This window comes from Epinephelus fuscoguttatus, linkage group LG8, assembly GCF_011397635.1.
Source record: "Epinephelus fuscoguttatus linkage group LG8, E.fuscoguttatus.final_Chr_v1".
Taxonomy (NCBI): Eukaryota; Metazoa; Chordata; class Actinopteri; order Perciformes; family Serranidae; genus Epinephelus; species Epinephelus fuscoguttatus.
This window is the reverse complement of record NC_064759.1, coordinates 23996446-24023733: the sequence shown is the minus strand read 5'-3', so window position 1 is coordinate 24023733 and position 27288 is coordinate 23996446. Positions and strand designations below refer to the sequence as shown.

Genomic DNA, 27288 nt, shown 5'->3' with positions numbered 1-27288 from the left:
CATCCTATCCCACAGCAATGGTGTGTCCAGCTAACAGCCATTATACCCTGTGTGCCACGGGCTGCCCGACCACCTGTGCCAGCTTAACCTCCTTTGTCAACTGCCACAGGGCCTGCACAGAGGCCTGCGAGTGTGACGAAGGCTACCTGCTGAGCGGGGATACCTGCGTGCCTGTCAAAGACTGTGGCTGCTCCTATGATGGCCACTACTACAGGAGAGGAGACGTCTTCTACCCTGAAACCGAGTGTGTGGAGCAATGTGTCTGTGGAGAGAACGGCGCGGTGTCTTGCCAAAAAGCCAAGTGCCATGCAGGGGAGATCTGTAAGCTTGTAAACGGAGTGAAAGGCTGCCACCCAGAGGGGCAGGGCAAGTGTGTGGCTTCTGGTGACCCTCATTACATTTCCTTTGATGGACGGAGGTTTGATTTCCAGGGCACCTGTGTCTATGTGTTGGCCAAGGTTTGTAATGACGACAATGGCCGGCTCACGCCATTCACTGTTACTCAGGGGAACGAGAAGTATGGAAATGGCAAAGTGGCTGTCACCAAGTCGGTTGCAGTGTCGGTCTACGGTTATGTCATTTACATCCAGCAGAAGATGCCATGGAAAGTCATTGTGAGTTTGACACTTAAATCCACATGTGTAGTTACGTTTGTCCATGTTTATTTACTTCCTCACAATCACTGTTGTTCTTCCTCCTCTGTCCAGGTGGATGATGAACTTCTAAATCTTCCTCTCTCCCTGGATGATGGGCGTCTCAGGGTCACCCAGGAGGGTCGCAACGTAGTTGTGCGGACAGATTTTGGATTGACAGTCTTGTACGACACTGTCTATTATGTTGAGGTGATCGTGCCCTCCACATACCAGGGTAAGATGTGCGGTCTTTGCGGCAACTACAACAAGAACGGCGGCGATGACTTCATACTTCCTAATGGCAGAAAAACGAACAACGTCGATGACTTTGGGAAGGCATGGGTGGTGGACCTGCCTGGCAATGTGTGTGGTGGCTGTGGAGGCCAGTGTCCAGTATGTGAGCAGGCCAAGGCCGCCCTGTACGGGAGAGCCGACTCCTGTGGCATCATGAGCGCACCTAATGGGCCTTTCAAAGCCTGCCACAGTAAAATCGACCCAGCGGCATATGTGTCCCATTGTGTGTTTGATGTTTGTGCGGTGGGTGGCGACAAAGACACTCTGTGCAACAGTGTCCAGGCGTATGCTTTGGCCTGCCAGAGCGAAGGAGTGAAAATCCAGCCATGGAGGAGCGGCTCCTTCTGCCGTGAGTCACACGCAACAGCTTTTTAGCTGAAGAATTGTCTATTTTTTTCTGTTTGATATTTCAGGTGTGCATAAAAAATCTTAAAAACATCTTTTTCTCTTGCAGCTGCCTCCTGCCCTGCACACAGTCACTATGAGGTGTGTGCCAACACCTGTGGTGGGACCTGTGCCAGCTTTATTTACCCGTTCACTTGTTCTGAAGGCTGCTTTGAAGGATGCGAATGTGATGCCGGCTTTGTTTTCGATGGCATCCAGTGTGTTCCCTTGGACAACTGTGGATGTGTGCTCAATGGCAGATATCTGACGGTACAACTGAGATTTTACTTTGTTGTCATACACCGTAACTGTGCCACAGTCGGTAATAAAACAGTCAGCATATGACAAATGACAGCATTTATACATGAATAGCAACATAAAACATTCTTTTCCCCAACCTGCAAGATAAACGGTTCTGACATTATACACAATGTGTGTTTCCAGGTGGGCGAAATAGTGGTGGACAAAGGCTGCAAGTCCAAGTGTGTGTGCCAGGCCTCTGGGGTGGTGAAATGTGAGAAGCTGTCCTGTGCCACTGAGGAGGTCTGTAGCGTAAGAGACGGGGTCAGAGGTTGCCACGTCAAACAAGGCCAGTGCGGCATCAGCCAAGTCGGCCACCTCACTTCCTTTGATGGCATGTCTGGAGCGATAGGAGCTAAAGGGGCATTTGAAGTGGCGTCTCTGTGTGACGAAGCTGCCAAGCTGTGGTTCCGCGTGGTTGTGGATGTCAGGGTCTGCAGTAAAGGGGCATCTCCTGCTGTCGCCACTGTGTATGTGTTCTTCAAGGAAACAGCTGTTGCAGTGAACAGCCAACACGTGACTTGGGTGAGAAAAGAAGGATTAAGAATAGTTAAGGGAGCAGTGTGTAGGATTTGGAGGCATCTAGTGGTGAGGATTGCAGATTGCAACCAGCTAAAACATCTCCACGTGCCAAGCAAAATTCCTGGTTATAATTCTTTTAGTGTTCATTGTTCAGGAGGTTTTTGACATGAATTATCCTGAGAAGTCTCTTCCTCTCTAAAACAAACAGATCAGGTGATTAAAATTGGTATAAATACTGAGTAAAGCAGTTTAACGTTACAAATCAGTGTTTCTCTGACACTATTCAGCTCATTGCAGACAGGCTGCTAGCCCAGCACCTGCACATGTGTGCTGATGTATTTTCTCTGATAATTTAAGATCCAGACGTTTAGGAGGTTTTTAGCGGGAGCCGAATTATCCACACAGGTCTCTTCCTCTCCAAAACAAATAGATCAGGTCGTTAAAACTGCTAAAAACACTGAATAAAGCAGTTTCACATCAAAAATTAACATTTTTTCCATTGCTGTTTGGCTAATCATGGAGAGGCTGCTAATTACAGGGACTGACTTAAAAACACAAATGGCTATATCTAGAGCCAGTGATTGGTTTGTCCGTCCTGGGATACTGTAGAGGCATTGCAGTGCAACATGGCGGATTCCGTAGATGCAGACTTGTGCCCCATGTAGATATAAATGACTCATTCTAAGGTAATGAATACACAACCATTCCTACTTTTCAGGTGATTCCCCCTGTAATCCTACACACTGAGCTTTGAAACGTTCAACCATAAAAAATAGTCATTTTGTTGTCGAAACATTTTTATCTCAATTTGTTTTTTCCCCATTTTTCATGACACCCAGGTAAATGGCAGGAAAGTGTCTCTTCCCGCTAAAGTGACGAGTGAAATATCCATCCGAATCTCAGAGAGGACTGTGATCATCGAGCATGCACATGCCATGCAGGTCACCTACTCAATTTCACAGGAGGTCACCGTTATTGTCGACAGCAGCCTGGCCGGTAAAATGTGCGGCGCCTGTGGCAACTACAACAGCAACTCCAAAGATGACATGAGGACCGCAGATGGGAAAATCACCACTGATGTGACTGTGGTTGTTGGCTCCTGGAGCGCCGGGGACTTTTCTAGATGGTGAGTGTTTGAAAGGCATACTGTAACACTTCCTCTGTGAATGTAATGGTCAAAGATCCATTGCTACATTTACTGCTATGATAATAGTCTTCTTCACGACATGCTCTCATCACATTGTTCCCCAAACTCCAAGTGTTAACTTTAATTGTTTAATAACATAACAACTTTGCCTCCTCATCTCCGCTTTTAACCTTCAATTCCAGTTAGAGTGGAAGTTTTAATCTTGAACTCTGTCTTGCCCTTTATTATGCAAACTTAATTTGACCACTGAAATAATCAAGTACAGATCAGTGAGAGATGGTACGGTGCTATGACCATTCAACCGCTTATTCTCTTAACAGCAAGAACTAAACAAGGACTCCACAGAGCCCTTTTAAAGGAATGAGAGTGTGGTTTTTAATTGCATTTGGTCCAATTTAATTAAGAAATGCCAGAGAAACCCCTATGGTAATTACTGATTAAAAAGCAGGTGAGGCTGACAGGCATGGCCATCAAAAGCTACCAAGCTTGCAATCCAATCACTGCTTGTCATCCAAGGACACTTAAGACTCATCTGGGTGCAATATTAATTTGAGCCCTCATCTTTAGTTCTGTGTTCTCGCCTTAAGTCAATCCCTTAGAGAATTGAGTTTTGTGCGTCCCCCTTCCTCTCTCCATTCAACATGCTTGTGTTTTTATGGGCATTTTCTCATCAGCAGACCCTGAACAACACAAGAAAATGCATCGGTGCTGCTCCTGAGTGTTTGCATATGCCTTTAGAAATACAATTTTCAGAAGCGCTGCTTGTAATCTCTGTTGTGCCCGAGTGAACATGACATTACTTTGCTCCAGTGCCCTTTGACTGCAGTTTTTTTTTTCTTTCTCATTTCAGCGGCCTGTAGAGATGTTGGTTCTGCGGTGATAGAAAGCATCTGGTATACAGGTAAAAAACTCAAGTTGTTTCCCCTCAGAACCATGAACTGATGTTTCCTCCTGAATGAAACAGCCATAAAAATGTGGCTCACTTCACTGCATTTTCTTACCCCTATTGAACAGGATGAAGAATGTGACGTTTGTTCGGTGGAAGTTGCTTGTTTACAGCCAGTCTTACTCATCATACTTCCAATACTTCCTCTTGATTCATGAAATGGTTTTGGTTGTTTACTGGCCGTCTGGTCCTCTATTGTTCACTTTGGAGTGGTAGAAAAAAATCAGGCTCACTCTTGACCGACACCTCCATCTAGTGGAGGAGGGAGTTACACCGCCTCTTCTCCACAGAACAAGAGGAAGTCGTCCTAAACCTGTCTTATTATACTGTACTTGCTTAGTTTTAAAAACTGTTTTACAAAATGTGATCTCCTTACTGTTCTGACCAATAAATACTTTTCCATTACACTGCATGAGTTGTTTCAATCCAAAGCACTTTATTTGTCCAGGGGGGCAATTTACAAATGCACGTACTGTAATACAAAAAACATAAAAATGCAAAAAATAAGCTGTACTCATTGTAATGATATGAGAGTGATGGTGCAAAAATAAAATGTGTGCATGTTAATGAAATGAGAACGGTTGTATTAGTGCAAAAAAGGTCAGAGGTGTGGACTCGGGTGACATGACAAATTTGATGACTTCAGGCTCGACAAAAGACTTGTAACTCGACTTGAACTTTTACACCAGTGACTCTTGACTTCACTTGAGCTTGAGCCTTTTGACTCAAAGACTTGATACCTTTCCCCAAGCTCAAGGACTTCTCAAAATAGTGTGCCACAAATCACTTTATGTCCCTTACTTCCTAAACCAGCTAACGTTAACTATCATTGATTTATTTTGTGTAGGCATGAAACACTTTAGAAGTCTTACTGAAAATGAATTTCAAATATGTGAGGAGAAAGTTGAGGTTTTTCCAGTATGAGATGAGCTAAATGCAACAAAACAGGACAGAAACTTAAAAATTCATTCTGTGGTGCTGGTTAATAGTGCTGTATGCTATGAAAGTGCAGTGTCAGCACTACTCTTTTATGATTAAAGAAGAACGCCTCCCAAATTAAGAATTTCAGCGTGTTATGAAAGTTGAATCAATATTTGGGAACATGACAGACTTTCTCTCAACGCCACAAACCAGACAAGCAAGTCTCAACCTTGTGATGTCAGACTATAAAGTCTGGAGCTGCTCCATAGACAATGAAAGGGAGGCTGATTTTGTGGAGCCAAGGATTTTCTTTTTTCTCAACTCAAATAAGCTTTATTCTATTGTAGTGTTGTCAGTCCTGAAACAGAAAATGTACCCATAAACTCAGAACATTCCCCTGGCTGCTCTCAGTGTCATCTAGAGCAGTGATTCCCAACTAGTGGGTTGCGGGTTCATTCTGAATGAACTGCAAGTGGCTGGACAACGTGTCAAGTTGGTAAAAAAAAAAAACTTTTATTTTGAAGTAAAGTGAATTTCCAGCACAGAGCTTTCATTTAGAAGTGCTGTTTCCTGCTGTAGATTAACTGTATAATGGATCATTACTCAACAAAGACAGCATACTAGCATGATGACATGGCCATATATGACACTGAATATATTAAACTGTGTGGACCCTGAACTAATGACGAAGGAGAAATGTAGACCTCGTGGCTGGACCAGCTGGGAACCACTGACCTACAACGTCTTTCCCAATTTACTGTCTATGGAGCAGCTCCAGACTTTATACCCTATGACATCACAAATTTGATTTCAGCACTCTATCTTTTGGATCTGGAAGAGTTGTACATGTTAACTAATATTTTTGGACTGTCTTAGATCAGGAGTAACATGAATTTTGAGAATAGACGTAATTCCCCCTGAAGTTCAGTCACACTTGTTTTATTAAATAAATAAATACACATCTTAACAAGCATTCATTTTTTTGTAACTTTATTATATTATTACTCTATTGTTAAAATGGCATTTGGTGAAAAGAGCATTGTGACTTGTTTAGGACTCAACTTGACTTGGACTTTAAGTGCAAAGACTTCAGACTTACTTGTGACTTGCAAAGCACTGACTTGGTCCCACCTCTGATAAAAGTATAATGCAATATTCCCCAGATAATCTTACTCCTATAAAATCTGTCTGTATACCAGCCTTACTTAAAAATACATTACTCTTATGGGTATGTGTGATGTGTGTGCAGTTTGCAGCTGGTGACAAAGAAATCCTGTGTTTACCTGATGAGTTAATAAAGTGATCTGAGGGTCCTTGGTGCAGAAGTGAAAAGAAACTTGTACAATAACAAAATCCTACAAAGGTCTACAGCCAAACAGCAGATAGATATAGATACAGTTCTCCTGATTGAGGCAGGAGCAGCTGCCATCTGAGTTTAGTCCACCCAGCTCTGTATTTGCTACTAGAGGGGGGAATCTGGCAGTTTGGTGTGGGAGAGACCTTGGGGAGACAGTTTTCATATATAGCTGAGAGAAAACTTTATCTTACTGACAAACTACAGCGGCCATGAAAGCGCAGTAGTGTTTATGCTTTCACTTCACTGCGCTGAGCTTCTCTCCAAAGCCTGTAAATTACACCACAGAGCAACAAGCTCACTGCTTGATGCTGCTTGTGTCTCTTTATATTTGGCTGTGGGGGGAAATGAGCGTGATTTACAGTTCATTATGAAATCATGTTTTACTATCAATGCTGGCACTGACCCGCATGGGAGTAATCTTTCCTGCTCGCTAGCAGTATGTACTGTAGAGCTCTCCTCGTGCTGTTTACCTCAGCACAGGGGAGCTGAGGGTAGTTTACAGGAGTTAAGGTTAACTCCAGTGGCTGAGCACTAACTGCAGCAGCACCCCGCCCCCCTCTTTCTCTCTGCCTCTCATTCCTGAGGCTAGACCAAGGAAGAACAGAGCCCTACTTGGTGCGGCCGAGTACTGAGGACCCTCCAAAGAATAATTCCTCCTTTAATCACTGTTTATTATTTTATTTGCAAGCTGTAAAAGAAGGTTCATATTTTCTCACTTGGCTCAAGTGACACGTGGAAACTTGTTTTGCAAAGTTCGGCTCACTGGGCGGAGAGAAAGTTAAACACATCAGAGTTTATAGGAGGCTGATACACGGTAAGTTTATTTAAATTTACAAATATATGCTCCGAGATTAATTTGTTATTTAAATGCAATCACTAGGCCTAAATACTATTATAAATAGCTAAATCTGCAGGGTAAGACTGCAAAAACACTTTTCTGTGTCCACAGTTTTTTTGTCTTGCAGAGGTTTTCCTTTTCTTTTTGTTTAAGCCGGGTATCCCGAACAAGACTTCCAACCCCCAACTTCCAACTGTTAAATGCATGTGACCTTTTCATTACATCCAGCCGCCGCTCATGTTGCTCTCACGCTCATGAATCCACAAGCCAGACTTGTTTGTGTTTTCTCTTTCAATCACCGGTGTATTAGGGTTATTGTGTCAAAGTTGTTTTCCATTTGGATCTAGCTGGCGCGGTGGTATCCTGTCTGGAAACGCCACGCCATCTGAGCAGTTTAATGGAGTTCAGAGTCACACTTTTTACTCTGAGTGCTGCCAGAAACTCTGCAGCCAGCAATTCATAAAATGTTCTTCAAACTTTATCGCGGTAATCTGCGAGAACAACTACGTGACGTCGAAAATGGGTACATTTTTAAAAACTTGTCTTGTGTTGTCTGCAGTAGGTATCATACTCGAGTTTTAACTATCAAAAGGTTTGTGTGAAAAGTATGGGCGGATCATGAGACAGTGGGCCCCCTGGGCACAGATATGCAAAGGGCCACACCACCTCACTTACACAGGCGCATAGCACACAGACTTTGCGACATTTCAGTAGTCGTTATGCATCTTTTTGTGTTTATTTGTAGCCATTTGTGTCACTTTTAGGTCATTTTATGTCTGTCTTTGGTTGTTTTTTTTTTTTATCTCTTTGCAGTCACTTTGTGGCTGTTTTGCCTATCTTTATAGTTATTTGGTGTCTTTTTGCAGAACCTTTACATCTCTTTAGCCCCATTTCCACCAAACACTTTCACTATGCTACCTTTGGAACCAAAAGTAACCCTTCAGACATGGTACCAAGACCCTAGGGTTTCCACCCCAAACAGTACTCTTAATTGTGGGCGGGGCTGTTGTCATTCACTGCTCCATCCAGCACTCACTGTATTTCTACATTACCGTTGACAGATGGAAGTCTGCGCCTCGTTTATCGTCCAGGGAACGAGGTTGCATGCTGACACTTTCTGAACAAAATCAAACAGGCTGCAGTGAGAGTCTCTCTCCATACATTTAAAAATAGCGGGTTTGTGCATTTAGTCCTTCTCAGGGAAGCTCGGAGGTTTAGTGTTGCCGGAGCCCACAGGAACTACGCTCCACAACGCTTTTTTTCCCCTCCGAGTGAGGATTAGAATATATGCAGTTCACATAACCCGGTCGAAATTAATATAAACGCTTGAAAATTCAGTCATTACTAAAAGTGTATGTCATATAAAAACTAAAGTGATGGGCAAAGTTGTCACAGTGAAATTTAAGGTGTGTTGATTGATTCATGTTGTCAACTCATACATTGAGTAACATTACAAGTTAATGTTCCACCTTAAAACTCTCAGTGAATTAATTTATCCAACTACAGCTGCTGCAAAAGGCAGCAAAACATCCTTTCATTTTATAGTTACAGTCTACTAATAAAACTTTCCACAGTATGAGCCTCAAAACCAGACACAACTCAGCCCTGAGCAGAGTGACCGTCCTCTATTGACCAATCAACAGACTGCAGTGTTCACAGCTCCACCTTTTAGTACCAGATCTGTGTGCTAGGTACCCCAACAGAGGGGTGACCAAAAATGGGGACAGTACGGAATGGCTCCATTGGTACCATCCACAACTCACAGTGGAAACAGAAAAAAAGCGTTCCAAACTGAACTGAACCGTACTGTACTGTTACTGTAGGTGGAAATTGGGCTTATGTGGTTGTTTTGAGTGTCCATATGTTCAATTGAGTGACATTTCTCAGGCCCGTTCACTAATTTAAAGGGCTGATATGTGTATTTACAGTGTGAGCGCACTCATGTAGGCTTGCCTGTATGGGTTAATGTAAGCAAACCCCCCTTTTTTAATTACAAACTGTCCATGTTAATCCCACTTTATTTTAATCCATGGTAATTAATTTTTAAAGTGTTGCTTTATGGGCGTCTTTCCTGTCTCCCCATTCTCTTCCTCTACATCACTCAGAAGGCTAACAAACAAGATTATTGGATTGGTTCTTGTTCGAATAACTCACCCTATATTTGTTTGATTAAACCTGATTGGCAGCCCTTTGTTGTTAATCCTGCTCCCAGGGTTGAAGTGTTCGTTTCTCTCCACTCCAGCTCCATGTTCACACCCCCACTCTAGTCATGCATGAATCCCCAGCAGTGCTCTGGGCCAGGGAGGGAAAACCTTGGCTGACGCTAACGTAGGCTTTGATCTTTGCAATGCAAAATATTTTATTCCACGGATTAGGTTTTTTTTTTTTTTTTCTCAAAGTATGGAGCTAAAGCTATGTGTACCTGCAATACATTTTGTTGTGATGTCTTGAGCTTTTATTGGTATAATGTGACTGAAGCTAACAAAACTGCCACCAGCATGCATTTGGTCATGCAGTGTCCTTAAAGGTCTAGTGTGTAAGATTTAGGGGGGTTTAGTGGCATCTAGTGGTCAGGATTGCAGATTGCAACCAACTGAGACTTTTTCTTTGGTAGAATTACTTCAGTGTTCATTGTTCAGGAGGTTTTTAATGGGAATCAAATTATCCACAGAGGTCTCTGCCTCTCCAAAACAAATAGACTCTGTGACTGAAAGCAGTGAAAACACTGAATAAAGCAGTTTTACGTTACAAATCTCCGACACTGTTTGGCATGTTGGAGACAGGCCACAAGCTCAGTACAAGCTAACTTGTGCTCACTTTTTTTCTCTGATAACTGAAGAGCTAGAGTTCAGGAGGTTTTTTTTACAAGAAGCTGGATTATCTTCCTTTCCAAAACAAATGGACCCGGTGATTTAAACCAGTAAGAACACAGAATAAGGCACGTTCACATTAAAAGATCACTGTCATGGAGGGGTTTCTTGCTCTGGGCTGACACTAAAATGTGAATGACCCTATCAAGGACTCTATCAATAGACTACAGTAAGAAATAAAGTGATGTTATATTCCATTTCTGCCATTATATCCCCCTTAATCCTTCACACTGCACCCTTAACCTGGGGCTACTTTTTGTGTCCAATTAGGAAAGGCAGTCTGGTTGTGGAGCCTCAGCCTGTAAACATATGTGTGTAAGAGAATCTCAAAGAATGTTCTAGATAATATATAGACAGAAAAACAACCCCAAGAGTGTCTCGTTCCATGTGTGGAGTAAGTGACCCAGCAAAACCGGTTCTAACCCACTGACCAAATATCAAATGCAACACAACACCGGCCTTGCTTTGCACCCCTCAAATGCCAAGCCCCATGCACTGAGGTGCTGAGCCTGAAATAGACCCTCTTCTCTTACACAGAGTCAGGACACCACATTATTAAGACGCATAACCTGATAAAACAGCGTCTAGCAAAGATGGAGCTTTGTGGCCCTACTAGGCATGGTCCCACAAAAGGGGCACTAATGAAACTCTCTATTCAGTTACATTATGGAAAATGTCTGACGCAGTGTTTTTGGAGTTGGACCTGCAGGAGTAGGGCTGCAACTAATGATTGTTTTCATTGTCAATTAATCCTGTGAATTATTTTCTACTCAACTACTTGTTCGGTCTATAAAATGTCAGAAAATGTCGATCAGTGTTCTCTAAAGCCCGAGATGACGTACTCACACGTCTTGTTTGTTCCACATATTCAGTTTACTGTCACTGAGGAATAATAAAACCAGAAAGTATTCACATTTACCTCCTACAACTCTGCGTCATATGGGGATATCAAATTTTGGGTTTCCGAACCTTATACTTCATTCTGCTTAAGAATGACCTGCTGTTCTAGTCTGTGGACACTTTTTAGTGCCATCTAGAGGTGATAAGAGTACAATACACTAATCCATGTAAAAACAAGATGCCAAGTCAGTCTGCAGCTGATCCCAACACAAAAGTGGACAAGACACAAAACCTGATCAAAATTTGTGGTTGAAATCTGTTTATGTATGCTTGATAATGTTTGTAGTTTGATATGGCACACAAATGTAACTGATTTTAGTAACAGTAACAAGCTAAGACACTTTTACTTAGAATGGGACTTTATTTTTTTTTATTATCACAGCATTTCACACAAGCCAATTGGGTGTGACCGACTGCTCCCACAGACCAAAAGGACTTTCTAGCTTGGAATGTAGAGCAAGGAAAATTCAAAACAGTAAATCACAAGTTTTGTGGATGTGTTGCTGTCGTAGCAAACTTGCTGTTGCACAGCCATGTTCAGGGGTTGAAACAAACAGTTTTGAGCAGATTTAGTATTGAACAGTGGCCCCAAACTGAAGGAGTTTCAAAGCTTTGAACAAATATTACATTGTTTATTACACACTTGTGTCCCCATATGAGGAAAACATTAACTAACGACTTAAAGGTAGGACCTGGAGGATTTTCAAACAAAACAAAATATAGACATATACAAATGAAATCCTGCTTAATCATCACCTATGGGCTTCTAATCATGTGTGGTGGTGACTCTGTTTGCAGTGCTCCTGCCCTTTAGCTGTATTTTGATGTTTTTGTGAGCTCGGACCGCTTCTGGACGGAGATTTCCCCAGCCAATGAGAGAGCGCAGGTGCTGTGCCCGAGCGTGTCCGAGTGTGCACCAGCGCGAGCCTTGCCTGAACCTCTTCTGTGAAGCCTTCTTCCGTACCTCCGGGCTCCGTACACCCGGGAGAGTTGAGCCTGATAGGAGGGGCCAAATTTGAATGTGTGTTTACAAACAGCAGCTGGAAACTCCTCCAGACCCTACCTTTAATGTTCAAAGAAAAAGTGTCTCAGGAGGTTAAGAAGCTGGAATCAGTGAATTTTCTTTTTCCGATATAATCAATTTTCAGATCAGTTGGCTATTAATGTAATAGTTGACAACTAATTGGTTTTGTTGCAGCTCTATGTAGAGGGGACTCAAAGTCATGGATATCTCTAGCTTTGATTTTTTTTCTCATTGTGCTTTAACAATTTCATTTTAAGCTGCAGTTTATGAACCATAGACTGAAAAACAAGTTGGTGAATAAAGCCAGTCCCTCCATTTCTGATCCCTTACTGTTCTGCAAATCAACTAGCCCTGACTAACCATAACTGGCTCTTGGAGGTATTAGAGGGGAGCTGCTAAAGACTTTGAAAACAAGCTTCTCTCTGTTCTCAGCGAGGCGGTTTAAGTTGCAGAGTTATTTTAGTCTGAAGGGAGTCAGTGAGTTACAATGTTTATCTGTAAATCACATGAAAAACAAGCCCTCAACTTCCTGTCAGCCCTGCACATTATCCTCATCTAACAGCAACCACCCGAACACGTGAGCACATTAATTACTTCTCTTTAATGTACTTTTTCCTGTTTGTTTCTTATCAGCAGGCACAATGGATCTTGTGGTGTTGATGGCGTTCAGCTCCTGGGTGGCTCCTGCACTTGGTGAGCATCTGTTTCACTAAACATTCAGTTGCTTGATGTTGTTCCCTCTTTTTCAAACTGATCGGCGTGAGCGTGGTGTACTTCAGTCGCTTCCCCTTTCTGTAGTTTTGGTTGTGTTTAAAGTGCAACTTGCAGGTTAAATTTAAAATATATACATACACACACGCACACACACACACATATATATATATATATATATATATATATATATAATCCTGTCTGAAAATTACCATATGAGAAGTAAATTCAGAATTTATTATGGTTTACGTGACATAAGGGCACAAATTCAGAGGAAAAAGTGGCTCTTTTTAGCACCTCTTCTAAAAATGCTTTTTTTCCAACATTGCCTGATACTACGTCACAAGAGGGACTCTGCGTCCTTGACCCTGCCTCTGTCCAGTGCGCAGTAGTAGGTGGTAGTGAGTCTGAGCAGTAGTTAACTTGTGAGTTAGTATTTTTTCGGTTGTTAACAGTGCATTTCATCTTTTGTGATTATGCCGAATTATTGTGTTTGTGCAGGTTGCACAAACTCGAGCCGTTTTCCGGACAGAAAAAGGAGTGGAGTTAGTTTTCGTGTCTGGGTGTGTTTTGTGCAGGTGAAGAGGCGCGATTTCACAGCTTCATCTGTGACCAAAAACGCGGTCGTGTGCAGCGCTCATTTTGGACAGGAGGATTATGTTCCTGGTGGAGCCTGCCCGCCCTCGCACATACCCCCGAGGCACGGAGAGGGAGACACAAGCCTCGGGGGTATGTGCGAGGGGGGGCGGGCTCCGCGGAGAGGGAGGTCTACGTGTTTGAGATGGGAGCAGGCGGCGTGAGGGTTGATGGGCAGTGTGAGGCATGTTATGTCTGGTCTGGGGGTCAGATTCTCCACCAGAACCCAGAAGGCATCCACCTCCCTGCAGCACATACTCTCCACACCTGATCTGTTCCTGGTCTCTTGGATGCCTAGCAGGCTCATAATTATAAGCCTGTGGGCAGTCATATGCATATGAATGTACATTTTCAACCTCTTCAGTCTCAAAACTAGTACTGGGATCCATGTTTATTAATGTTACACTCAGTTGAACTCGGCCGGACTCCCTTACGCTACGTCACTTCTGGTTAGTGGGTTTTTAGATGCGGAAGCAAAATTCTCTCACAAAAACGACCCCAAAAGTCACTGTAGTGTGTTTATGTTTTTGTTTTTTGTTTTAATCAAGTTTCTACATCATTTTCCTACACATTTATTCACCATGGTCTTCAACCTGCAAGTTGGGCTTTACGTTCCTTCATGCTAAACAAACTGATGTGTCTGTATAACAGGATCAGCGTTTGGCAGGGAAGTGTTTGGTAAGTTGCATTAGAGTGGTTACTGGCAATGCTTGGCCGTTTGATTTCTGCTCAGCTATTTGGTATGGCTGCTTGCCATGTGCTCTTTTTGTATATAAAATGTCTTGTCTTACGGTTAGCATCGCAGCGATACTATTTTCAGTGTGATTTCCATTTAATATTTTCCATTTTAAATCATTTTTTTTGTCAGTGTGTTTGCTGTGAGAAAAGGCCATGTCAGAATAGTGTAAATGTTTCCTCACACTGCAGTTTGAATAATCACTTATTCTCCCTGCTTCCAAGTTTTTTCATTGTTAATGCGGGTGCTGGTCTTTGGTTCGTTTCTCTGTGCGCCCTGCATGCCATCAGTTGAGCTTGATGTTAAGCAGATTTGCGTACACTAAGGTTTATTTTATCCTCTCTGACACTCAGGTCTGTTTGAGTCCGACCTTATTTTCAAAGGCTCGTCAGCACGGATATGATAAAATGTGTTTTTGCTTCATGGAGAGAAAGAGACTGACAGTATTTACTGCCTGATAATGAGGTCAAAGTCAACTCTAGCACCCTACCCTTACTCTGCAGTAAATGGGATGTGGAGTGTATAAAATATTCGGTATTATTCTTGTATCATACTCATTTGTAGCAGCTATGTCAGACTTTATTGAATAATGAACATCAAGGACATGATTCTGTCTCTTGGTGTCAACACTTAGTATCTAAACATATGTTGATGAGCTGTAATAACAAGGTGCAACAGGCAAACTTACACTTCAAGTGTACTTATACTTACAGATTATCATTTTACTTCATTCAACATCAGTTGTCAAAGTTTCCACACAAGCAGAACTACTGTGACTGACTGACATTTAAAATTCTGCTCACAGTCTGTTGAACATTTTAATGAGAGCTGTTAAAACAATAACGCATTAATGATGTGAAATGTTTCCGAGCACAAGTAGAAATGTGTTTATGTAACATTCAGTGTGCTGCTCCAAGGTTAAATTGTTCTCGCTCCAAACACCGATGCTCATGTAAACAATGTCTGCTTTGTGTCTTTATTATTACGCCAAGTGAAGCTGTCTGTTTTAATTATTGTGGTTGTTTTCTTGACGAACATGAGGCAGAAATTGTGATTTAGCTCGTTACCAAGAACAGTAGGCTTTCTTGTCAGATGTAAAAGACTGGAGCGCAACTTGAATGCGGCCAACATGTGTTTCCACATGGGAGAAGAGATGTGAAGGAGCACAGAGGTCTTTACTTTCCCACATCTCCGACAGCACACAGAGTAACAAAGATCATTGCTATACAGTAAATACACAGTATGTAATAGGCTTGGGAGATATCTATTTGCAACTTCATATCTGTATCTTTATGTCAGTGGGCCACGTATTTGTGTACTAAACAAAAAGTAATTGTATCATGTATGACATTGTCTGGTCTACATTTCTGTGTTTCTAATACACAGTTAGCCAACTTAGTCTTGCTGGGTTTAAATACTTATGGCCCATAAAGTAATGAATAGAGAGGAAATAAGTGCTTCTCTTACCAAAGGACCTGTGGTACACCAGTGGGCTAAATGGAGATGATGTGTTGAATAAAATCATGTGGCGATTAAATTACTTTCTAAGCTGACATAAGTTATATGTGGCGATACTCCCAACCACGGGCAGAGGCATTTCTCCTTTGTACTTGTTCTGTAACGTTATCCCCGCCACTCACAGTCGTCTTCCCTCTCAGCTCGGCTGCCTGCTCCAACAGTAGAGACTGACCTCTGGTGGTGTGTGCTGTGCACTGCAATACATCGCCTCGATACAGCATCTCCGTCTCAGTTTGAAAGAAACAGGAGCATCTGAATTTTTGACTGTATTCAAATCATACCTTCAGGATTTCTAAATACCTCAGTATACAATAATACCTTGATATCTCCCAAGCCTAGCAGGTAAACAAAGGTATGGAGAGTAGCATCATGAAGTTTGGCTTATTTTGAGCTCTTTTGCAGTTTGGTTTTGTAATATTTTTATCATTAAACTTTTACATAAATACAAATTTGGCTTTGATACTAACCTTTTGGGCCTCTCCGCACAGTGAATTTACCCTGCCACCATCAGTTCTGCCACTTGCTGACATGCACTCATACCACCATGTGAATGTATTATAAAGACTAATGATTTTTTGCTTTTCTTCCCCACAGCCTCAGCGGCAGATGAGGACAAAGGTGGGTATTATTTGAACAGATGCTTAGAAAAGTCAAATTAAGATAAGCTGCACACTCATTTTAGCTGGCATATAAATTGGCACTGGCACCAAACTGGCTAATGACTAGATGGATGACTGAGGCGCTAAAAGTGCTGAATAGCTGTCATATCATGAGTGCTCTCTGAAGTGTGTCAGTGGGTAAATCTGCTTCTCATTTGTTTCCTCTCTCTCTGTTCTCTCCTAGCAGACTATGACAGTGCTTTTGATTACGGTGAGTGTTTAGCAGATGAACGCAGGCTTTTAATGGCCGACCCTCTTCACAGGAAACATCTGAGAGGTCGGGACGAGGCTGCATTTTTCACTTGTTTTTCCAGAAGTGATGGAAAACTGTCACCCTGAAGGCCACATTTCTGGAGTAGTCCCACTGTGAATATTTCTAATCCTGTCCGGTGTGTCATGGGCCTGATTTTCAGTCCATCTAAGGCACCAAAAATCACAGTATAACTTGAAATCTGCATTGATATGTTATGAATACCTACTATCAGTGTAGTGGTTGTTATCTTTTAATTCATTTGGGCAACAGGCAGTTTTTGGTAGTACCATTCTGGCCATCATATACGCCCTATTTGAAGTCCCCTAAAGCAGTGGTTCCCAGCCTGGGAGTCGGGACTCCTCAGTAGGTCCAAAGATAAATCTGAGGGATCACAATTTATGAACAGGGACAAGAAAGAAAAAAATACTTCTGTTCCACAAAAGTATGTTTTTTACTGGTTTTATCTATTTTTTCTCTTGAAGTTTGGGGTACTAAATCTCCTTCAGGGCTTCCGTAGCAGCAAAGGGGCTTAAAAGACATTCAGAGCATTAACCTGGCAGCAAACCACTATTTGTATTGTGAAGATGAAGTGAAGTAATGGTGCCCTGAGCAGAGAATGAGGTCACACTACGTCTGTGTGTGTTATAATCTAAGCCTCTCTGTCCTATCTTGTGGTAGACGATCTGGCTGCATGTGCATGTTAGCGCATGGATGTACCCCATTGGCTAGCTCACCACAGCCACTCTGCACTGTGATTATACAGCGGCTATCACAGACGTTGGGACAGCATCAGTGCAGAAGTGTAATGCTCACCTCCAGTTCCCCCTGGTTAAATTTGTTAGCTTTGTCAGCACTGTTGCCATTTTTGAGTTAGCACCGTTAGCTGCTAGCTGCCGACCGCCACCTCCATGTTGAGAACTGTGTGTGGACAATCCTGCCCCAGACTTTGAAGCATATATCTGCTCTGAACATCACTCTGCTTGTTTAAACACCCCATAGCTGACGTTTTATGTGTGATATGCAATAAAAATGAATATTTTGATAATGATATTTCTTGCACTAAATAAACGGTCAGTTAATAGTAGCCTACTCAGTTCTGCCTTTCTGCTGCTTTCACTGCTGAAATAAACAAATAAATTGTTGGATGTAAAAAATTTAAAATATTTCCAGCATTATTTTATTGAAGTAACTGAACATTGACCTGAACAGAAAAAGGGCTGATAAAAAAAGAATAATTGTTATATTAAGTGCAGTTTAGTACTGACTCTCTCTTTCAGTGAGCCAAAAAAATCCCTGAGGCTTTCACAATTTGTTTATTTCGCAGTTTGACACTGCGTTTATGAAAAACAAATCAATATTGTGCAGCCCTAGGTGAATGTGTTTGCAAGAGATCTCGAGCAGACAATACTTCATTTAAAGGGGTCACAAGCCAAAAAGGTTAGGAACTGTTCTAAAGAACTACTGGCAGCTGAAAAACTAACAGCAGACAATTTGTACTCGTACCCTTTTGACTTAAAATACAAGTTAATTCAGGAAAAAATTGTTTATTTGCTATGGTCATGCCATCGCCTGCAGTGAGTGGCCATATTGATAGTTAACCAGCTAACTAGACAAGGCAGTGTTAGATGCATGTAAACAAAGCTGTGATCCTCTCTATGTTGGTGAAAACAGAAACATGAGATGATGCTAGCATTTTAGTTGGAAGGCTTTAGGATTACCAGTAAACAAGCAGGCAGTGTCCCCGTCCCCGTTTACTGCTGCCTTGACTCTGTTGCAACCAATAGAAACACAGACATGTCCTACTTCTTCTACACAATGGTGTCCAGCGTCACTGAGAGAACCAGCAACAGAGTTAAAGTTGACTATAGTGTTAAGAGTTTGGGTGACTGCAGCTCACAGGAATTTGTGGTGTCCCGTGACCATTTGGGGGCTGCGGGATGTTTCTGCAATGCTGCTCATGAATCAGAATGTGGTATTCTGTACTGCACAACATTCACATGTCACCATCAAGCATCATAAAGTCCTTCTCTTTGTTTCAGATTATGAATCCCTGAGAATCGGTGGCCTGGTTTTCGCAGTGGTGCTGTTCCTCATGGGTATCGCCCTCATTGTCAGTAAGTGTTCGACCACCTTAAGTACACGGTGGATGTGCAGTGCTGAGTGTCCGTGTCACCACACTGTGATCCCTGTATACGTTTGAGTTGACCTCGCGGTCTCCCATAACAAGCAGGCGTCTGTCTCTCCCAGAGGTCTTTAAGGGAGGCGCACTGATGCATCTTGCACAATCTCGGCACTCAACACTCTCATGATCTGTGCGATGCAGCAATTTGCCCTTTAAACCTTCTCCCTTTCCTCACTTATGTCCTTCCAAGGTCCCTCCTCCTCAACTGCCAGCACATGCTGTCCTGTCACCGCCAGTGGTAGCCCTGAAACCAAAACCAACCAATAAATAATTCATAGGGACCCACACACTCTGCCACTCTGCCTCTGTTAGTCCAGATTACTGTGGATTTCTAACTGCCCTCAGTGGAGTGGTTGCATTACACTAAAATGATTAAAAAAAAAATGGGATGAAAGTTCGTTTGAATTTAATGAATTGCTTTGAAAGGCGTAATCTGACATCGAAATGTAAATGGGTTGTCACACCGCCACAACTGAATGTTTTCTTCCTGGAACATGTTTGTTTACATCTGTAATCCATTCTCCAGTTTTCAACTGTGTGCTTGAGCAACACTAAATACTCAGGGTTTGCACAGATCCTTCAAAAGTCTTAAAAGGTATTGAATTCATTCATCTAAACATAAGCCCCTAATTGGTGTTAAAATGTCCAAAATCAATCTTAAAATCAATCATAAAATCTTTTTTATGAATCAATTTTTGTCTGATGTTGCATAGTAAAATCATTGGTATCTTGTATTTTTTATATAGACATATTTAATTTACTGAATGCCTCTTGCTATTATGCTCAGAGCAGAGGATCCATTCCCTGCTATCTAGCTGTCCCGGTATCCCAGATGACATGAGGAAATTCAAGCTCAGCGAAAATGTACTATTTCACCAAGATTTCACAGCGTGGCTGAAACGCTACAAGGCATGCATACGACGCTCCGTATACTTTATGCAAAAAGTTTTTCTAACTCATCATGATGGGAATCAAGGCAGTGGAATAAGACTTTTTGTTTTAATTTTTTTTTCTTTTTATTCCCTGTTTTGTTTATTCAACTCTCATTGCCCTGATATCTATATCTACATGTGCTGTGATATGGACAACAGTTATTGGTGAATGTAAACCTGCAAGTTGTGTTTAAAATAAAAAACTGTCACTAACCCTCAGTAACTGATTTAACAAAATTAGTCTTAAACTTTTATTCAAAGTGGAATTAAAAAGTCTTTAAAAGTCTTACATCTAAGTTGCCTTAAGCTGTAAGAACCCTGTGACTGATTTTGCCATTTTTTAACCCTTACATTAGGTGTAAATATATTTAACTTTATCAATCAATCAATCAATTTTATTTATAAAGCCCAATATCACAAATCACAATTTGCCTCACAGGGCTTTACAGCATATGACATCCCTCTGTCCTTATGACCCTCACAGCGGATAAGGAAAAACTCCCCAAAAAAAACCCTTTAACGGGGAAAAAAATGGTAGAAACCTCAGGAAGAGCAACTGAGGAGGGATCCCTCTTCCAGGACGGACAGACGTGCAATAGATGTCGTACAGAACAGATCAGCATAACAAATTAACAGTAATCCACATGACACAATGAGACACAGAGAGAGAGAGAGAGAGAGAGAGAGAGAGAGAGAGAGAGAGAGAGAGAGAGATATGCAGGTAATGACAGTAGCTTACAACAACATTGTTGAAAGTAATAATATTATAGTTATAGTTCTGGCTACTGTGGTACAATATGTTGAAAGTATGTATTAATATCTGGCAGTATACATGTGTGACAATAATCATATGTGTATAACAACAGTAGAAGTATGACTAATGACTAATGATGGCAGCAGCAGCAGGAGGCATCTGGCAGGACCACGGCAGCAGCACAACCACACACGTCACGCTGTCCAGGCACCGCTGTGATATGAGTTAATCTGAGAGACAGTGGAGCACAAAGGCTCCGGAGAAGAAGCTGAGTTAGTGACATCCAGAATGGCCAAGTTAGCAAGATGCAGTCATAGGATACGAGAGAGAGAGAGAGAGAGAGAGAGAGAGAAGAAGAGAAGGTGCCCGGTGTATTATAGGGGGGTCCTCCGGCAGACTAGGCCTAAGTCAGCCTAACTAGGGGCTGGTACAGGACAAGCCTGAGCCAGCCCTAACTATAAGCTTTATCAAAGAGGAAAGTCTTAAGTCTAGTCTTAAATGTGGAGACGGTGTCTGCCTCCCAGACTGTAACAGGAAGATGATTCCACAGGAGAGGAGCCTGATAGCTGAAGGCTCTGGCTCCTGATCTACTTTTGGAGACTTTAGGGACCACGAGTAACCCTGCGTTCTCAGAGCGCAATGTTCTGGTGGGATAATATGACACTATGAGCTCTCTAAGATATGACGGAGCTTGACCATTTAGAGCTTTATAAGTTAACAGTAGGATTTTAAATTCAATTCTGCATTTTACAGGGAGCCAGTGCAGAGAAGCTAAAACAGGAGAAATATGATCACGTTTCTTAGTTCCTGTTAGTACACGTGCTGCTGCATTCTGAATTAGCTGGAGAGTTTTTAAGGACTTACTAGAGCTACCTGATAATAGAGTTACAGTAATCCAGCCTAGAGGTAACAAAAGTGTGGACCAATTTTTCTGCATCTTTTCGGGTCAGGATAGGCCTAATTTTCGCAATATTACGCAGATGAAAAAATGCAGTCCGTGAGGTTTGTTTTAAATGAGAATTAAAAGACAAATCTTGATCAAATATCACTCTGAGGTTTCTTACGGTAGTGCTAGAGGCCAGAGCAATGCCATCTAGAGAAACTATGTCATCAGATAAAGAGTCTCTGAGTTGTTTGGGGCCAAGAACAATAACTTCAGTTTTGTCTGAATTTAACATCAGGAAATTGGTGCTCATCCAAGTTTTTATGTCTTTAAGGCAGTTATGGAGTTTAGTTAATTGATTACTTTCTTCTGGCTTCATCGATAAATACAACTGTGTATCATCCGCATAACAATGGAAATTTATAGAGTGATTTCTAATGATGTTACCTAAAGGAAGCATATATAGAGTAAATAGGATTGGGGATGATTCATTATGAACGTCAACAAACTGAAAACGATCAGATAAATAAGATTTAAACCAGCTCAGTGCAGAACCTTTTAGGCCAATTAAGTGATCCAGTCTCTGCAGTAGAATTTGATGGTCAATAGTGTCAAACGCTGCACTAAGATCTAATAAAACAAGTACAGAGACAAGTCCTTTGTCTGAAGCAATCAGAAGGTCATTTGTAATTTTAACTAGTGCTGTCTCAGTGCTATGATGCACTCTAAATCCTGACTGAAATTCCTCAAATAACTTATTATCATGGAGAAAATCACACAGCTGGTCTGCGACTACTTTCTCAAGGATCTTTGACATAAAGGGAAGATTAGATATTGGTCTATAGTTGGCTAACACCTCTGGATCCAGGGTGGGTTTTTTTAGTAGAGGTTTAATTACAGCTACCTTAAAAGACTGTGGTACATAGCCTGTTAATAAGGATAGATTGATCATATCATATGATTAGTCTTCTTTCTGCTGCCTTTCATTCTAGATCAGAGAATGTTTGTATTTATATTAAATTGTTTTGTTTTATTTTATAAATGAATGAAATAAAGAATAAGAATAAAGAATATCTAATATATGAGTGTTAACTAAAGGAAAGACCTCCTTAAGTAGCCTAGTTGGGATGGGGTCTAAGAGACACGTTGATGATTTAGATGAAGAAATCACTGCAGTCAATTCTTGAAGAGAAATTGGGGAGAAGCAATCTAAATATATATTAGGTTTTACAGCTGTGTTTGAGGTTAGATAGGTACTATCTGAGGACAGGAGGTCATGAATTTTGCCTCTAATAGTTAGAATTTCGTCATTAAAAAAGCTCATAAAATCATTACTGCTAAGGGCTAAAGGAATACAAGGCTCAATAGAGTTTTGACTCTCAGTCAGCCTGGCTACAGTGCTGAAAAGAAACCTGGGTCTTATATATATGGTCTTAAAAGGTACCAATTAGGCTTTTTAGGCTTTTAACAGTGCCAAATGGTTGCACAAAATACTGCTCAACTGACGAAAGCATAACATCTGTTTGACTGAGGAAACATCTTGATTTAATCTGCACTTGTGAAAGTGTGACATCAAACACTTACAGGCTCTTACAGGCAGAGCATAAAAATAAACTTCCAGGGTTTGCCCTCCTAATGTTTGGTTGCTGCTAAAACATCATTGATTTTAAAAGACACCCTTTGGCGCCTCCTATTGTCAGAGCAAGTGAATAAAAGTTGAGTGTTATCTTTCAAGATGCTCACAGCTTTATTCTTAGTCCTGCGTGTATGTAGGTCACCAGTCTGGTCTGGGATAGATCAGCTATTTTTCCAGTTACATCAGTTATTCTAGCAAGTGTGTGTCTTAGTCAACACTTCAGGTGGTTTCTGTTTGTGAGCACATTCTCAATCAAAGCTATGACTGGCTGTATCTTTTCATAGAAGATGATAAAAACACATTACTACATAAAGTTTTCTTCAGTTTTCAGAGAAGCTGAGATTCGAGACTACTTTGATATCTGAGAGCTGTTTCAAGCAGTCGACCATGAAGTTCAGCTGGCCTTATTGAGAAACCCTGCACAGTGCAGATAATTCTTTATACAGTTTTAACAACATTAACCTACATGACACTGCTCACATGTGTAAGCCTGTCTGCGGGCCAAATAGACAGCTTCACTTTCGGTTTTATCCTTCAATAAAAGACCAATTACAGAAAAGAGCATTCAGGCCATATTAACAGAATATTTATAAAGTGAACAGCTCTACTTTTAATCACATTTTAATTTGTCTGAATGAAGCCTTGCAGGGCCTCTGAACTAATACTGCATAGTATATCCATATACTGGATGTGGACAATGTTGGTGACTTAAAAGACAGCGAATGGAGACGCTGAAAATGTTTTGTGAATGTGCCTCTATAATGTTTATAGACCAACTGAAGTGAGCCTGAAAGACATAACCAAAGAGATTAAAACTCTTGTAGACTTCCACATGATATAAATGCAGCTAGCTGGAAGTTATTCAACACACTGACTCCTGCATTTTGGCCAAAGTTAAACAACTGAATTTAGCTGTGATTCAGGTACATGAATCAAGTCTTGCTTGTGCAAGTGCTCGGGCCAGTAAGCTGCAAGCTTATGAGGCCTCCTAAGGCTTTGAGCCCAGATGGGTTTGTTGGCACTAGCTCAAGACTGTAATCATGTACCTATCAAGGCTTGGAGCAACCTCTTCCTCTTTTAGTACTCGAGGGGGGGTTGGATGGGGGTTGGGGTACACTGCAGACTGTTATAGCTGCATACATTTCTATTTATAATGTGTAATGACCCTTTTGTTCAATGGAAAATCACAAGTTTAGATGCTTATAACTCTTTTTTTGTGTGTGTTTCTTTTAAAAACAGCCAGAAAATGCACCTGCTCGAACAGTGACAAGTCAAGGTAAGTATATCTTCTGTAAAGAAAAAAAATAACAATTTTGTTTTCTGTAAAATGGATAAGAATATGTTCGTTTTACCTTTCATTATCAAACTCTTCCTCAGGTCCAGGGGTCCTGATGCAGAGTCAGGTGTTCCAAGGGGTAAATGTTTCTTCTATAATAATTACTATGAATGTTAAATGCATATTAAGCAGATGTCTTGCCATTTTATTTACTTTTTTTTTTAAAAAAAACAGTAACCTAAAACTTTCCCTGCAGCTTAGTCGGTATGAAGGCAAAGAGCAGTGGAGGTCTGGTAAGTGTCATTTAAACATCTGAATGTATTTCCTACAAAAGGAAGCTAAAACAGATTAGCTAGTTCTGAATCACATACTGTTTCTGTTTAACCTCAAGTAGATACTGCGGCTGCCCGTACAAAGTATACACTGTTGCATGGAGTACACATACAACTGGGACATACTACTATGTTAAAATGTTGCAACTTGAACTCTGGTGACCATCTGTAGCACAACATTTGAAGTAAAAAGAAAACTTGTGGGTCAGAATAGCCAGAAAAGCATCCTGGTGTTTTAGCATTCTGCATTTGACATACTACATAGCAGGACATACTAAATCTTTTTCTGGTATACTCAGTAGTATGGTAGTTTGGATATTGGAACACAGAAATAGTGTCAGAACAAATCAAACATATCCTCTCTCTATTCTCCACAGTGTTGCTGACTGTTTGCCATTAGGTGGCAGCAAATACCTTGATCACAGCTGAGGACAATCTTTCCATGGACACAAGAAGCTTTCTTCAGTTTCATAATTTCACAGTGTTACTTTGCTCCTTTCTTTTGTAATGTTTTTTCCATCAATAAGTGTTATTAGTGTCATGATATGCCAACTTTATATGGTAGCAATAGTGTGATTATTGTTTGTATTTTTTTGTGATTTTCGACTAATGCATAAGAATAAACAAATGTATGAAAAGATTTCTGTCTTTTTTCTTCTAATGCATCATTATTTCATTTTCTCTGCCATTAGTAGTAGAGCAGCGAACAGCCCTCTCGTATGCTGCACTCCTGCTGCTGACGCTGCAGACAGTTCAGTTACACATGCAGTAGTAACTACCAGCGGTGAGGGTGTGAATGATTTATGTGCTGCATTGTGCAGCACTTGGAGGAGATTGTCTTTGAAAAAAAGAAAAGAAAAACACTCTTAATTTTACCTATCTCTGTGTTCAGAGCTGGTTTATTGGCAGATGTTCAACTGTAGTGAGTCTGGCAGAATGTCAAAGCTGCATATGCAGGCTGTATTTTTTGGGCTGGAGATGCAGGAACGGGCTGATCGCACTGCACAAAAGACAACACATGGGATAGAGGCTGGTGCATTTGAAACATGCAAGCAATATTTATATGGATCATATTCAGGGACAAATTATTGAAACAATCCTAATATCTTCATTTTTTACACATGCACACCCCCATCATACACTCACACACACCACACAAGACTGTTGTAAAATGTAAAATTACATTAGCTGTTTACTACTATTTATTACAATTTTAGGCTACTGTAGCAACCCACTACCCCCTGTAGTCCACATTCAGTCTACAGAAGCACCCCCACCTCTGTGAGTGCAATGTTTCGCTGCAGCCACCAGAGGGTCCCTGCTGAGTTTATAGAGAGGGTTCTGCATGCTGTCCTGTCCAGCTATCTTGCTTCACATCCACCCTTAAACTGCAACCCAGCAAGCTGCTAAATATCCGGGAGACGGAGTGCTTCTACATCTCTGCAGTGCAGCCATGGCCACCACAGGTTTGATAGTTTTCTTTTATGGGTTGTTAAAGGGCGTAACATTTGTGAAACAGCTGTGAGCTATACAGAGTTGAGAAAGAATGACTTGTTAGGTTGTGTATGTGTGATCATTTTGTGATTTGTCTTTTAATTTGGATGAGTCAAATGTTTTGTTTCCATACCTTTCTTTATGTTGTAAATTAGCCTGCTGCATCGTTGCTTCAGTGCCAGCAGCCAATTTACTGCTGATGCATGTATCAGTGTTGTGACAAAGGGAGTTCTTCAGTGAACTCCCCACTGGGATGAACAGATAAGAAGTACTAAAGATGTTTGTCGCTTGTTTCTCTCAAACTGGGCTGCCTTTGTGGCAGAAAGAAACAGTGGAAAGAAATGCAAAGTGCTGGCTCAGCCACTTGGGAGTGAGGGTTCAGCAACATGCAAGCCGCATTATTGACGCTCAGATAGTCCATCAATCTGGCACAGGCTGCAGCCTGAAACACCCTTACATTTGCCAAATCAATCACTGTATTAGTTGAGAGTTTTGCATTATAATTAAACACAGCAGTGGCTTCTAAAGCTGCAAGTCACCCTTTGATCAGTTTCTTTTTACTATTCAAGCTCTCTGTTTCCTCTGCTGCTGTGATGATACCCCTGTGCTGTATCATGCAGCTGGCTTGTAACCCACTTTTTCATGGTGCATCTTTTTCTGCTGAGCAAAGATGCTGCATTGAGCTCCTCTCAGTGGGAAAAAAAAATACTCCTGAGGAGTTGTGGAGCCAAGCCTGCAGATCTGGCGAGCTGCAAACCTTGCTGTCCGTAGTGCTGGACTGAACACACACTGATAAAGGTCACTGCTGCAGTCAACTTAACACTTTTATTATGTTCTCTGTAACTGACTGGACTCTTTCTTTGCAGAATCAATGTTCCCAGACCGAAGTGACTTTGACTATGGTAAGATTCACACCATCTGCTACTTGCAAAAATCACAAGCACCTTGTTCAGTTGTGAAATTTTCTAGAACAGTATGTATAAAGTTCATCAGAAACTCCAATAAGTCCCATCCGGTTTTGCCCCTTGTAGATTATGAGACACTGCGGACCACAGGGGTTGTCCTCGCTGTAGTCATGTTTGTCTCTGGCATTTTAATAGCCCTCAGTAAGTTTAGACCTTCTCTCACATATCACTTGAATAAAGAGGCTT

At 41.4% G+C, this 27288-nt stretch overlaps 2 protein-coding genes across 5 annotated transcripts in view; both read left to right on the top strand.

The window, feature by feature from the left end:
* The window catches only part of LOC125893477 (IgGFc-binding protein), a 40824-nt gene extending 36192 nt beyond the window's left edge, over positions 1 to 4632 (top strand). Inside the window, exons 44-50 of the mRNA XM_049584184.1 lie at positions 16 to 614; positions 708 to 1275; positions 1381 to 1580; positions 1755 to 2135; positions 2972 to 3258; positions 4130 to 4180; positions 4294 to 4632. Of these exons, the coding sequence (XP_049440141.1) occupies positions 16 to 614; positions 708 to 1275; positions 1381 to 1580; positions 1755 to 2135; positions 2972 to 3258; positions 4130 to 4139 (2045 nt within the window). The 3' untranslated portion in view covers positions 4140 to 4180; positions 4294 to 4632. The remainder of the gene's footprint in view (positions 1 to 15; positions 615 to 707; positions 1276 to 1380; positions 1581 to 1754; positions 2136 to 2971; positions 3259 to 4129; positions 4181 to 4293) is intronic.
* Positions 4633 to 7002: 2370 nt separating this feature from the next.
* Positions 7003 to 25283, top strand: LOC125893567 (FXYD domain-containing ion transport regulator 6-like). 4 transcript variants are annotated; one of them, XM_049584302.1, is made up of 10 exons: positions 7003 to 7317; positions 12769 to 12828; positions 14134 to 14160; positions 16331 to 16354; positions 16580 to 16606; positions 18688 to 18762; positions 24275 to 24311; positions 24413 to 24450; positions 24568 to 24604; positions 25021 to 25283. In XM_049584302.1, the coding sequence occupies exons 2-9, from the start codon at positions 12777 to 12779 to the stop codon at positions 24570 to 24572; spliced, it is 285 nt and encodes a 94-aa protein (XP_049440259.1). In that variant the 5' UTR covers positions 7003 to 7317; positions 12769 to 12776; the 3' UTR covers positions 24573 to 24604; positions 25021 to 25283. The 4 variants fall into 4 exon arrangements, with proteins under 4 accessions (XP_049440259.1, XP_049440262.1, XP_049440260.1 ...); XM_049584303.1 differs by having other exon boundaries at positions 7021 to 7317; positions 16583 to 16606; XM_049584305.1 differs by lacking the exon at positions 14134 to 14160 and having other exon boundaries at positions 7005 to 7317.
* Positions 25284 to 27288: the final 2005 nt, after the last annotated feature.